The 14715-nt window shown below is 29.6% G+C and overlaps 1 protein-coding gene across 1 annotated transcript in view; it reads right to left on the bottom strand.

The window, feature by feature from the left end:
• LOC113386817 (serine-rich adhesin for platelets-like) overlaps positions 1–14715 on the bottom strand; it is a 254324-nt gene that overhangs the window by 203636 nt on the left and 35973 nt on the right. Inside the window, exons 3-4 of the mRNA XM_026624577.1 lie at positions 2553–2653; positions 735–2150 (exon numbers count right to left, since the gene is read on the bottom strand). Coding sequence (XP_026480362.1) covers positions 735–2150; positions 2553–2653 — 1517 coding nt within the window. The remainder of the gene's footprint in view (positions 1–734; positions 2151–2552; positions 2654–14715) is intronic.

Genomic DNA, 14715 nt, shown 5'->3' with positions numbered 1-14715 from the left:
TGCCAGTATTTTTTATAGCAGATGCTTAATATTTCACAAACGACACAAAACTATGCACGCTGTAGATATGTAACTGGTTAATATACTGATACAGGCTTCAAAATTTAATAGAAAGATATTGATAAAAAAGAATGTGAATATTATATGTATGTATATTACATATTTTACAAAAAAAAGAATAATACCAGTACCAGTTGAATCATATCATAACAGTTTTAATAATAATAAATCATAAAGAGACGTGTATTTAGTATAAAACAGCCGTATCATATTTCTGTGGGCCTAGAAATATAACAAAAAAAGATTCGGTCACGCAATTTTCACATTGAATATACGACGTATAAAACTTCAATTCAGTTGTCATGGGGTAACCTTATGCTGTAAATACACCTGTTAGTATCCACCTAAATCCTAAAAGACATATTGTAAACCAAAGCTATTTTTGTAGTTAAGGTGTTATCACTGAGAAAATATAAAGTATTAGTGATAATTGATGCGGGAAAAAGCACAAAAACTTATAATATAGTGTACATAATCTTAACATTAATTGAACGCCATGATCAACTTTCATACGCAGCGATTTTGTATTTAAGTTTTTATAAAAAAAAACATGTAGAGTTCATTCTAATAATAATTTTATCATAAAAACCCATTTAAGACAATTCGTATGAAAACGCGTTCATGTCATAATATAATGTACAAATAAAAAATATTTAAAAAAAAACAACACTCACATTAGCATTTCTAGCAGCAATGTTAGTAGCATTGTTAGAATCAACGCCCGGAGCTTTACCACCACTACCACTGCTCAGTTCGCACGTAGCCGAACTATCAGGCGAAATCTGGGCCCTCAAATTCTCATCAATAGCATTAGACATATCTTGAACCAAGTCTTCTAATCTATTAATATCCCTCATTCCAAAGGAACTAGAAGAGTGCAAAATCTCATCGATGATTCCTGTATCTTCATCAAAACCTTCCAAATTTTCATCAAAAGATCTTGAGCATGCCTCTTGGGATGAAGACAAATCTTTTTCTTCGTCTGTTTTAAGCACATATTCATCTGAATATTCTAGTGATTTGTCTAAAATATCATCCTGGATTTGTGATTCTGTAAGACTTCCTTCGTGTGATTCAGTTGTCAAACGTTCAGCTAAGAATTCGTTTTCATTTAAGACTACTGCTCCAGAGTTTCCAACTTGTTTTTCTTGAACAGCTTCTTCTACAGTCATCCAATTAGTAGAACTATCACCCTCTACTTCTTCTTTACTATCTACAGTTGTGATAGTAGTTTGTTCTAAGGAAAGGGTGGATGTAGCTGGGCGTTCCTCGAAATCTTCCATCAAAAATGCTGGTCGTCCACGGTTAACCAACGATTTTAAATCTTCTTCAGGGCTATCTATGACAATCCTTGGGGAAGGCATTGGGGGTGTCATTTCTTTCTGACCTGTTCCAAACTCATCATCTGTTGGTGTAGCTCCTGCAGAACTGATAGTTCTTGAAAATATTTCTGAAAGTACAGCATCGTCTGTATCCGATTCGAAAAACTTCTTGGTCCTAAAATTTCTGACCACGTCTGGTGTTAAATCTAAACGTATTTGAGTAGCATCCGGTTTGCTTATATTTCTTGTATCTGTTAAGAGGTCTATGTCATTTGTTTGGTCCCGTGGTGCAACCTCTTCTATGGGGCTACTTGAGTCATCTTTAGGTTGCATAACTACTGTAGATTGCAATACTTTCATTTGAGTTTTCATTGTTTCGTATTCGGCTTCACTGCCTTCGTCCTGACTTAACAAATCTGTCAAGGAGACCCTGCCATCTAAGTCTTCGTTTGAAGCACAGAGCAATGTTTCGAATTTGTCACTTGCTTGATCCGAAGGCGACTCGACTAGGGCATCAAAATCTTTATTTCTGGCGCACCACAACTCGTCTGGACTACTCAAACAATCAGCGACTGGTGATCTAACTAAATCCTGGTTAGTTAAATTGTTTTCTTTCTCTTTTAATCCTCTTAACCGCATCTCATTCTCGATTGCTGCTTCTAGAGACATGGTGACGTCGTCTGGTATGACATAGAACGGCGGTGAAGATGGAGGTGTGGCGTCACCGTTAGTGGTTGCTGCTGTTGCGGATGCTGTTATTGCGTCACACTGAAGAGGGTGTTAATGTTTATGTTAGGAGGAAAGTAACACCAAAATCACATTAGGAAAAATTGAATGATGCAAAATTTATAGCAAAATTTTTGTCATAAATTGGCAGAAATAAGAGTAAAAACACCCAGAACTAATAATAAAATATATAAAGCCTCAAAGACAATTATATTTCTAAAACAAGTTCAGGCATCAAATAAATATTTTATATAAACAATATAATTAGAAATTACATAAAAATAAAGGAAAATAAAATATTAACAAAGCAAGTACCACAATTAATTAGCGTAGGCAAATTAATAAAATCTTACATATTATATTCTGCATCATTCGTTAGTCAATTTTAAATTCATTAAAATCATTAGTTTTTAATTGTAAAAAAGTTGGTTAAAAGTTACTTACTTTTTTCGTTTTGGCAGCAGACATTTTGTGCTTTTGGGCGTCTCTGCGGCGTCGACTAGTGACGTCAGCAGTTGCGCTAGAAGTGGAATTTGTTTGGTAATCTGTAACAAAGTTAATGAAATCATCAGTAAAAGATAAAGTCAATTATTATCAAGATAATCAATATATTGTAAAATTTCTAATAGAAATGAAACAAACGGCATCTTTCTAAACTTAATTTTCAGAGTTCTCGTAAGAATATTACGCATGGACATTTTATTGTAATAATTTTTTTAGATATATTTTTAGTAACTCAGCATCTGAAATTAATATGTTCCTATAACATCCGTTACAATTTCAACCTATTGCCAATTTCATCAATAAGAAAACGTCTTATTTTTTGAAAAGTTAAAAAAAAAAAAACTTTTAATCTATGGGTCCAACAGTTCTATTACTTCCACCTGTATGATTCATGTAATCGCAAAAAAGTAAAAAAAATCCTTGGTATAAGCAGAATCTAAAAATGCTTTTGTTTTTTTGAATTAAAAACTTCATGTCAAAAACCGTTAAAACGATTTTAGCAATTTATTGCTAATTTGTATAACATATAAACCGAAATATCGGATCGATAAGATGGCGGAAGATGTAGAAGATCCAAAATGTTGCAGTATATGTAATATTGATGTTAATGGAAAAAACTTATTGGATGTGAAGGTGAATGCAAAGGTTGGTTCCACAAAAAGTGTGCGAAAGTTACTAATGAACAATATAAAGTTATCAGCACAAGTAACAATAAAATGGTTTTGTGACATATGCTCAAAAAAAAATGAGGTAAGATATTCACATGAAAGTATTTGAAAGAAATAGTAAATGAGCTTACAACTTTAAAGAATGATATTAAAATAAGTAAAGATGCAAGATCTAGTTATGCTACAATATGTAAAAATAATGCCACAGAAAATAATAATAATAAAATTATAAAAATAAAGACATAATAACCCAAATATGCCGCCATAATTGTAAACCAAAGAATAAACAGAACAGCTATGAAACTATAAACTATATTGAGAAAAACATAAATCCAAAAAACGTAAAAGCAAAAGTAAGATCAATTAACAACATTAGTAGCGGGGGGTTAATAATTAAGGCCTCAACAATTGAGGAAACAAAAACATTAGCAGAACATATATACAAAAAATTGAAGCGAATACGAATATATATAAAGAAACAAAGAAATCCGCGACTTGTTATAACAAATGCTCCAAGGCAATATATGGACGGCACAGAATTGATAAATGAAATGATAGAATATAATTACAATATAAATAACACAGATCAAATTAAACTAATATACCAAAGGAAATCACGAAAAACAGAAAATTGGATTACATATATCGAAACATCGGGCAAAACATACGAAAAATTGTTAGATAATGTAATCTAGGATGGAGGACAGCTCATATAGAAGATTTAAACATAAAAAGATGTTATAACTGTCAGGCATATGGACACAGGGCAGTAGAATGCAAAAACAAGACGTTCTGTGCAAACTGTGCGGATGAGCATAACACAAGAGATTGTAAGAGCAAATCTAAGAAATGCATAAACTGCACAAATGCCAATGTAAAATACAAATCAAATTTTTAATACGGTGCATAATGCCAAATGAAACGGAATGTTCATGTTATCAACACAGAGCCAAAATGGTAAGAATGTCGACGAATTACAATGGACAAATCAAGAAAATGAATAAATATAATAGCAATACCAAGAAAATAGAGATTAAGTATTTCAATATAAGAAGCTTAAGAAATAAAATAGATGACTTAGAAATAATTATGCATAAAAATGAAAATGCCAATTTTAATATTAACAGAAACTTGGATATACCAAGAAGAAGAAGGATACTTTAATTTAAAAATTTTAGAGTTTTTACAACTGCAGAGAAAAGAAAAGAGGAGGAGGAATAGCGATATTGTAAGAAATGAACTAAACTGTACAGTCATAGAAAATATAATAAAAATAATATAAACTCCTGGAAATAGAAGTAACAAATATGAACCCTGTTATAAAGTTTATTGTTATTTACAACCCTCCGAATTAATAAACAAGATCTGATAAATTTAATAGAAAAAAAATGGAAGAAAACGGTAAAAATACAATAATAATAGGTGATATGAATTTAGATATAATTCCAAACAATAATATATCAAATTGTTACAAAGATATTATAGAATCATCAGGATACAAAATAATAAATAATATAATAGCCAATACGCCACAAGGGAGACTCAAAACACTAAATCAATAATTGACCATGTTATATCAAATTATAAAAAGAAGATTAATATAGAAATAGAAGACACAGAAATATCTGATCACAAAATGATAACAGTATTTATACAAAATACGCCGAGAATCAAACCAAAATGCATAAAATAATTAGATATAGCATAGATTTAGAAGGATTAGAAAAGACAATAACTTGTAAGTTAGACTCTAAAATAGTGGACCAATTAGAGGATTTAATAAAAATTATACAAATGCAGCAAAAGAAAATAAAATCAAAGAAACAATAAGAGCCAGAGAAGATACCTGGATAACAGAAGAAATTATTAACTTAATGAAATACAGAAACAAATTCTACAATAATTTAAAGAAATGCAATATAAATGAAGTAAGCAAACATAATGCCATAAAAATGAAATATAATAATATAAAAAAAGATATAAAAATATGATCTACAAAGCAAAAAGACAATACTATTCAGAAGAAACAAAAAATGTGAAAGTGACTCTCGAAAAATATGGGAACTAAAAAATAAAACATTAGGAGGAGGAAAAAATAAAAACGAATATAAAGAAAATATTGAAAAATACAGCATAAAGATAAAAATATTTTCTTACAGAAAAGGAAGACATTGCCGAGTATCTCAACAAACATTTTGCTGAAATAGGTATGAAACTACAAAAGAAAATGGATCATTGCAACTATAAACCATCAATACACAGACCTAAAAACAAAATCCAAATTTTTGAATTAACAGATGAGAAAGAAATAAAAAAAATTGTTTTAAATCTGAAAAATAACGCTGCACCTGGCGAAGACAAGATAACAGCAAGAATCACTAAAAAAAAAATAAATATAATAGCTCCACTACTTGCTGTTTTAATGAATAGATACATAGAATGTGGTGTATTTCCATCGTGTCTTAAAATGGCTACAATAAAACCAATTTTCAAAACAGGAAACAAAACAGAGCCAAATAACTACAGACCTATAACAATAAAAACACATTCTCCAAGATATATGAAAAAGTAATAAAAAAAAGATTACTTGATTTTCTCATTCAAAAAATTGACAAAAATCAATATGGTTTCCTCCCTTCATCAAATACACAAGGTGCCCTAATAGATTTGACTAATACCATCAGTCAGCACCTTGAGGAAAATATGCACACAGTTGCAATTTTTATTGATTTACAAAAAGCTTTCGATACAGTAGATCATGGCATATTACTCAATAAACTAATAGATTTGGGTGTAGAGGGTTTGTCTTACAGCATTATCAAAGATTTCCTCATGAAAAGTGGGTAAGGACGAAGGTGGGAAATTTTCACAAGTGGAGGATGTAACATAACCTGTGGAGTTCCACAAGGTTCTGTATTAGGACCTTTATTGTATCTATTATACACCAATAACCTTAAAGACGCAAAATTAAAGGGAAGATACATATTATATGCAGACGATACAGCGATAGTATATGCGGATAAGGATAAAAAAAGACTCGAAGATATTATAAACACGGACATGAAAATATACACCGAGTGGCTAACTGAAAATAAACTAACAATTAACATAGATAAAACAAAATACATATATTTCAAACATAGAAAAAATACTGAGAACACTAAACTAAAAATTGAAGTAAATAATAGAGCAATAGAGGAAGTGGAAAGCATAAAATACTTAGGACTGATAATAAATGAAAAACTGACATGGACAGACCATATAAACAAAATAAAAAGAAAGATAGGAACATTAACAGGGGCATTGAAAAGGATCCACTCTTTCGGCAAAAAAAATAAATACTAATTCTTAAAACGCAAATAATACCTATAATTTTATATGGCATAACAACATGGAGCCAAACAACTAAAGCAAACCTAAATGACATACAGAGAATAATGAATAAAGCCATAAAAATAGCATATAATTTACCACATCTAACACCCACCAAATACTTGCAGAGAGAAACAAATAATCATTCACTAAATAACATAATTAAAATAGAGAAATGCAAACTAATACACAAAATGAAATTTAACCGAATTAAAACAAGTGCAACAATATACACAAATCAAGATATACATGAACACTACACGAGACAACACAACAATTTTCACATTGAACGCAATAGAAAAAAGAATTGAGAGAAAATGTCATATGGAGTGCTACCAAAATATATAACGAATTGCCAGACTATATTAAGATGACCAATGATAATGATAATTTTAAAAGAAAAATAAAGAAGTACTATATGGAAATTGAAGAAAAAGAAGACTGAAGAGTTATATATAGATATTATATTAATGAAATAGATATTATAGTCAAATGAAATGTAAATATTATATGAAAACTGTTTTTCATAATCTCTCATACCAGGCACCTCTGTCTGACTGAGATATGAAAATAATGTATATATGTAAATAAATAAAAAAAAAAAAAAAAAAAAAAAGAACCAATATTCTTTTCGATCAGACAAAGCTGTAATACACCCAATATTTTAATTTCGCTTAGATTTACTATGACTAAAATATTTACTAAAGTATTAAAATTGATGATTCTCATTCATTAATTTGATATATTACCAATAACGTGAGCACAATATATCAAAATCATTAGAATTCCTTTGAACTAATTTTACAATAATTATACGATGAAATTAATTCACAAATGCATTACAACAATTAATTAATATCAGTAAAATCTTATCTAATAGTTTTCTTGATTAATACGTAATTAAAATCGTAGCTTTCTCGTGAAGCAGATTGCAATTTAATAGGTCCAAAATTGCATCATCAAATATAATTAATAAACTTGGGCAAAACAATATTCATATACAATGCTATATTTATTAGACTCTTTTAGATAAAAATTCTCTCATCTGAATACCTCTTTTCTCCAGTATCATAAAGGAAACATGTTTAAGTATATTGAATGTTCTTCGAATTTCATTTTGAGATATATTAGATACTAATTTTTTTTTTACTTGTTCCTGGAAATATCATTTTCCTTCTAAAGGTAAATATGTTGGATTACTAATACTAATTTCGCAAATGGTGTTGAAGTTTCAATATTTATAAATTAAATATAAAAAAAAAATTAAAAAAAAATAATGTTGCAATAAAACAGAACAAGGTTGGGCACAAGGGCCCATCAAGGGCCTAATTTGAATTTAAGCAATAATATTGTGAAAACCAAATCAATTACATTACAACAAGTACTACATATCAAACAACTATCTGACTATGTTTAGTAGAACTCCCAGAATTCATCATTGTATGAATGTTTTTCCTTGCTCAAAAAAAAAATGGGAGACCTAATATAACTGAATTAACTATAATACTTTCATTTTACAATATTTTATTGTTTTTTCCCCTGTTTTATTTTTTTATATTTTTTTAATTAGCTCTAGTAGATACGCCACAGGGAGTATCTACTAATTTGTTAACAACTATTTTACCATATACTTCTCAGCATTCTCTTCTTAATGTAATAATATAGACAAATTGCAGAATAAAATTGAATATAAAGAAATGCGATGCATCTCAATTATTAAGTAGAACAACAAATCCATAATCTAAATATGTATTTTTAAAAATAATGAACAAAAATCTTTATAAACTACTATGATAAATCTTACATTGATAGGTACTTCTAGATTTGGTAGGTATTTAAATTATCACAATCAGACTCATTGTACAAGAAATACAATTATTACAAATAAAGTGAATGCAAATTCTATTTGAAATACATTTTTGATTGGCACCTTTTTCATAAAGATCTTGTACAGGAACAATTAATTAAATTGATCTTTTGTAAAACGGCCTTATTTCACATTTTTATTTAGTAGTTTCTTATTATTCACACCTCGCCAGTATGAAGATTCAGGTGATTTTACCCAATTTTTACCCAAACCATATGTAAGAGATTGTATATGTGATATTTAAAAAAAACTAAATATAATATCTTATAAAACAATTACTAAAGTTTAGTTTAGCAAAAATATCAATTTCGATTTTGATTACAATAACTCACCTTACGGGAAGTTAATAAAGTTGTAACTAAACAACCACGTTCAACACAAGAAGACTACCAACGAAAAAAGTACAGTAGAATCCGATTAGTATGACGCCGGATATATTGACAACCGCTTATTATGACGTAATTTTAAAGGCAGTTTGGTTTCTATATAATTTTTTTTAAAAAAACAGCTGTCTAGTCGGATATGTTGACCTCGCTTACATTGACATTTCGCTTATAATGACCCATTTTTGAAAAAAAATTTGGTCCAAGTATAATGGCCGACTTGATTTTACACCTCCGATAACATAGAGTTCATGTTTTTCATTGCACATTGTTATGGTATGGCACCACTGTGAACTACCCTTGTGTGTCAGGTCGCTACATACCTTCAGGTCTCTATGTTGCACGAGATTCGCGCTATGGAAACTTTGGCAACTTCCGGCATGGACGACCTCGTGCAAAAAATAAAGTAGGCTCATTCTTGGTGTTCGAAATTTGGAAGCGATAACATCTGCTATAATTTACTGAATTAGTAAAGTTCTATATTTTTTACTATTTTTACCCAGTAATTAAAATTCAAACGAAAATTACAGATTTCTTACATTAAAAAATGCATTGTTATGTCATATTTTTAATTAAATTTGTCAATTTGTTAGTATGTGTCATTTTTTACCTTAATTTTTGTATTAAATTACTGAAATTAATAACATATTCGCCAAAAATTTTCAGTACGCTTAGTATGACGACCGCTTAGTATGACGATTTTTCGCCGTCCCTTGAATGTCATACTAAGCGGATTCTACGTATTTTTGTTACAAAGTAAAGTGGAAATTTTGGTCTCTATTTGTTTAAAAATTCCCAACTTTATTAACTTCCCGTAAGGTAAGTTATTGTAATAAAAATCGAAATTGATATTTTTGCTTATCTTCACGTTTTGAAGGTTTCTGAACATTTTGGCAAACTTTAGAAAAAATTGATGTGTGGTTGTATGTATATATGAATATAATTTTTCGTCCACGTTTTCGGGTGCAAAATCAACCGATTTGTATGGTTAAAAAAACATTAGATTCCTACTGATAGTAAGATGTGCCAATTAGTTTTTGGCAAAGCCATATCCGTCCGTTTCGGAGATACGGAGCAAAGAGTGCAGAAAATAGTAATCGATAATTTGAGAGATAATGCTTTTGAGAGATAATGCTTTTGAGAGAATGGAGCATCCGACTTGAATAATCCAAAAAACATTTAATTTGTAATGATGGGGAGAAGTCGTGATTGGTTTTTGGCAAAATCTAGCCGTTTAGGAGGAATAGAGATAAATGTGCAAAAAAATGACAGTTTTTGAAAATGATTCAAAAAAACTTTCTGATTTTATTGACGAAACAACTGCTTTTGTGGAATAATTTTTTTTTTTTACTTCAAAATTTAAAAAGGTTGCGCCAGAAATGAGGATTTTTGGATGCCCTAATCGAGTCGCCTTCGGAAGGAGCAAAATTTTTTTGTATATCGAAAATAATTCGGGTTCCAATTTCAATTTTGGCTAAAGTTCTAAAGCTCACTTATATACTTTAAATAAATAATTTTAACTTTGCAATTCAGTTTATATAATTCTTATAAATATTAGACAATGTTACAGTACTTACAATAATCTATTTGAAAACATTTAATATTCCTCGAAAAACTTGCCTTAAGGCAAAATGTCATATACCACTAGTTTGTTTTTGAGATAATGGATAGTGGACCTTCTTACCCGCAGGCCTTTAAGCCCGCTCTACCCTATATCGATTGCTCCTTTATTACCACCATTCATCCTATTTTCTCCAGAAGTTGCATAACGAAACAAAACATAATTAAACTCGAGAGCACCAGTATCATGGTAGTATCAATTACCCAAAGAGTGAAAAGTATGACAGTGTTGGCATCCCACAAACCGACTGCCTAGTGTCTGAGTCTGGATCTCATCACATAGTCGTTAAGTTAAATGAATCGCGTCTAAATCTGAATGGCCATTATGAATCTTGGCTACGCTCTTTAAAACTGTATTATATATGATCTACATTCAACAACATTACGTGAATGGTGCCAAAGATTAGATGCATTTCCGATGAAATATGATCTTGAAGGTATGCGTCTTTTGATTTATGCTAAAAGTTTATTGGTTGTTTTATTTAAGGCAATTTTAAACTGGACACCATGTTACAAATAGTATTAATTTTATCAGATACCATAAATATATAGGGTAGGGCGGGGCACAGAGGTCCAACTTGACTTTGAACAATTATATTGTGAAAGCCAAACCAATTTCATCACAACAAATAACACATATCAAATAAATAACGATCTAACTATGCTCAGTTAATCTCCCAGCTAATTCATCATTTAGAAATATGTTATTTTTGCAGTTTTTCAAAAATTTGTTACCTGGTCCTTTTTACCCTATATAATAGACAAGGTAAAATGAGACGGCCACAAGGCAAACAGGTCTAATGTTTATCTTTAATTTTAAAGGAATTTTCCGAAATAATAGCATTATTCAACCAATGCAGAATATAAATGTACTTGTGAACATTTTTTCAGAAATGATACTGTATATAACCTTGATGTGGTATTTCATCAGCAGGGTTGGAATAATAAATATTTATTTATCTTATCTCTTGTAAAATTGCTTTTTTAACTTAATTTACTCTTTCATTTACTATTTTGTATTGTTTACATTTTTGTCAGAGTAAAAGTTCAGTTGGTCCTTTTTACCCTAACCTCGTGTTAGTTTTCATAAAGGCTATATAAAAAAAACTGTTGTTGAATCTAACTTATAATTAACATTACATAACAACATAACACGTATACTTAAAAATTATATTAAGGTCTCGTAAACTAAACAACAGTGCTCACAACCACAAAAAATAACAACGAAAGAAAATACTTTTGTTATGGATTTTCAAACACTGTCGTTTTTGTCGTAAGCATTAAGACGGTTATCTTTTTCCTCTACTTACAAATATTGTTTTAAAAAATTCCTTAACTTTACTGGTTTTTGAGATATCGGTTTTGGACCCTTTTATCAGCGAACCTTTAGGACCCGACCTACCCTATTATTGAAATATTGTTTTACGTAAAAACTGACTAAAATATTTTCAAATAGATTATTATAAATATGTACTGTAAGTTTTAACCATCATAGTATATGAGTAAAATATAAAAGCTTCAATTAAAATCTAGGCGTCGGCCTTTAAATTTTTCCAGAGAAATATATATAAACAAAATCTAATTAAGCCGAATTAGAATAAAAGGCCTTATATCATATTTTACCCGGCATCAGAGGACTAGAGGATTAAATATGTTTAAAAATTCTATAAACTGAATTGCAAAGTTAAAATTGTATATTTCAAGTATATGAGTGAGTTTCAGAATTTCCAATATTTAAAACTTTGTATATTTTTAAATAATAAAATCTATCTATCTAGAGTATAATTTTCGATAATACGAAAAAAAACTCCTGACTAATCATTTCTTCAAACCCTAAACACAAGCAAAATATATTTGAATCATTCTAATCGGATGCTCCGTTCTCTACTAAGCTGCTACTTTTGGCACTTTTTCCCCGGGATCTCCAAATCAGCTGGGCCTGCCTTTGTGAACAACAGCATGTCATCATGATTTGAATGTTTTCTGAATCATTCTAATCGGTTGATCCGCACTATCAAAATCGTTGAAAAAAAAATTGTATCCGAACATACATACACACAAACATCCATTTTTCCTAAGATATACCAAAATGATCAGGAGGTCTTGAAACGCAAAGATATGCAAAAATTTTCATTTATGATTATGATTATGCGATTATTATAACTTAACCTATGGCAAGTTAAATATTATACATATAATAAAAATTAAATATTATATATATAATAATAAGAATTATTCCTGTTAAGTGTTATGTGAAACTAGCCTTACAAAAATGGTGTAACTATAAAAAATCATTAGAGTTGGGAATAATGAGAAGCTGTACTGATCACCGTTGACTTCCACTATTTTATAATACGAACTGTGTTATGTAAATTAAATTCAATTAATATAACTACCTATTGAGTTCATATAAAAGACATTGGAGTTTTGTTTGAAAACGAAAATTTTATTTTCAAAAAGGATAGCTAAAAATTCGATTATTGGTTAAATAGATAATTTACACATATCGGGAAATTTATGCAAATTGCTTGAGGCTACGTACACCTAGTTGCTTCTCGTATGCTAGGTAAAAAATAATCAATAATTTGATGCGATTTTCAATTAAATTTAGAAAAGTATACAGCGTTTTTGCTCAAATCGAAAAAAAATTTGTTTAATGTCAATTTTATAAAATACGAACAGGGTTAGTTTAATTTTACCTAAGCAGTGAAATCGCTTTGGAAAAAAATCCAAATTTTTCAAAAAAAATTAATAGTGATACAGGAATTTGCCTTTAGGCCCAAATGCCATGCATCACGCTAATTATTTGTTGGAAAGAAATTTTAAATTTCTCAAAAAATCGGTGCAAACTTTTGCAATTTCTGAATGAAATTCGAAACCTTTTTCTAAGCTATGCCAAAATGAATCAGCAATATTTCAAACGTGTAAAATATCATTACAATTTTTTTTTGGGGAATTTTCATAACCCATTTTACTTTAAGTTAATAATAAGCTTGGATTACTATTAATGCTGGGTCAATGTACAAAATCGATTTAACCATTACATCTTATGTTTCTTTCAACCTAATTGCGATTTCGAATTCGTATGTAGATTTCTTCCTAATAATTATCTGACCGTTACAATAGTGTACGTACTTGTTCGAAGTGAGAGTACTATGACCTTACCGAAATTGAATCAGAGCATCAAATACCATTTATATATTGTTAAGCATTCATTCTATTTTGTTCAGCTTTTTTTTCTACTATTTGTTCTTTATTCTATGAACGAGAATCTCGCTAACTTTTTCTTTTCATTAGCCGTTTATCTACCATTTCACCGCAATTGGATCAATTCGGAATGGTCAGTGAGAAGTCAAATTACAATTTAACAATATGCACGAGCTTGAATTTTCGAAAGATTTGAAAAAAATGTATTTGTGTAGTATTTTATTTTATTTTACTAGTATTTTATTTTATTTATATAAATATTCTAATTGTACACAAAAGATTGTTAGTTATCGAATCTGAAATAAACTAGTTGGTATTGGTATTTTGCCTTGGGGCAATTTACATGAATTTCCCGATATGTGTAAATAATCGACTTAATCAATTAAAAGTATTCCGAGTGGATTCATTACACATAATTGAAAACGAACGAACACGTTAATGCGGAGTATTTCCTAAAATCAAATTTTCAAAAATCAAAAATTTATATAATTGGTCCAGTTTCCGTAGGACTTTAATGGCTAAGTATGTTCATTAAGAATAAGTACTCTATCGTTATACCAAGTAAGTCGTCTAATTTTAATTTTTTCAAAAAAAACTGCTCATTTTCTCAAACTTTGATGAATTTTTACAGCTGAACTACTTGTAGTAGGGCCGTAATATTTCAATAAGTTCTATAAGACCTGATATATATATCGCCAAAAAAAGTTCCATTGATATCGGCTTAAATTTTTTTTCAGCAGGTAATTACTAGAAAACGGCTCGGTAGATTTTCACCTAAAACTAATCAGTATCATATTCCCAACTAATATCTTTCGAACAGTGTTTGATTTTTTAAAATCGATTCGGTTGTATAAGCTTAAACGTGGACAAAAAGTTTTTTCCAAATTGACAAACGATAATCCACATCAAAACACATTGATCGACTTTTAAATTTTTTAAATCGGTTCAGGCGTTTTTGAGCAAACGATGAAAGGTCTAATTTTGAC

This window comes from Ctenocephalides felis, unplaced genomic scaffold, assembly GCF_003426905.1.
Source record: "Ctenocephalides felis isolate EL2017-DRISC unplaced genomic scaffold, ASM342690v1 CF-g0.4_SCAFFOLD_00845, whole genome shotgun sequence".
Lineage (NCBI taxonomy): Eukaryota > Metazoa > Arthropoda > Insecta > Siphonaptera > Pulicidae > Ctenocephalides > Ctenocephalides felis.
The sequence above is the reverse complement of the archived record's forward strand: the minus strand, read 5'-3'. Positions and strand labels throughout refer to the sequence as shown.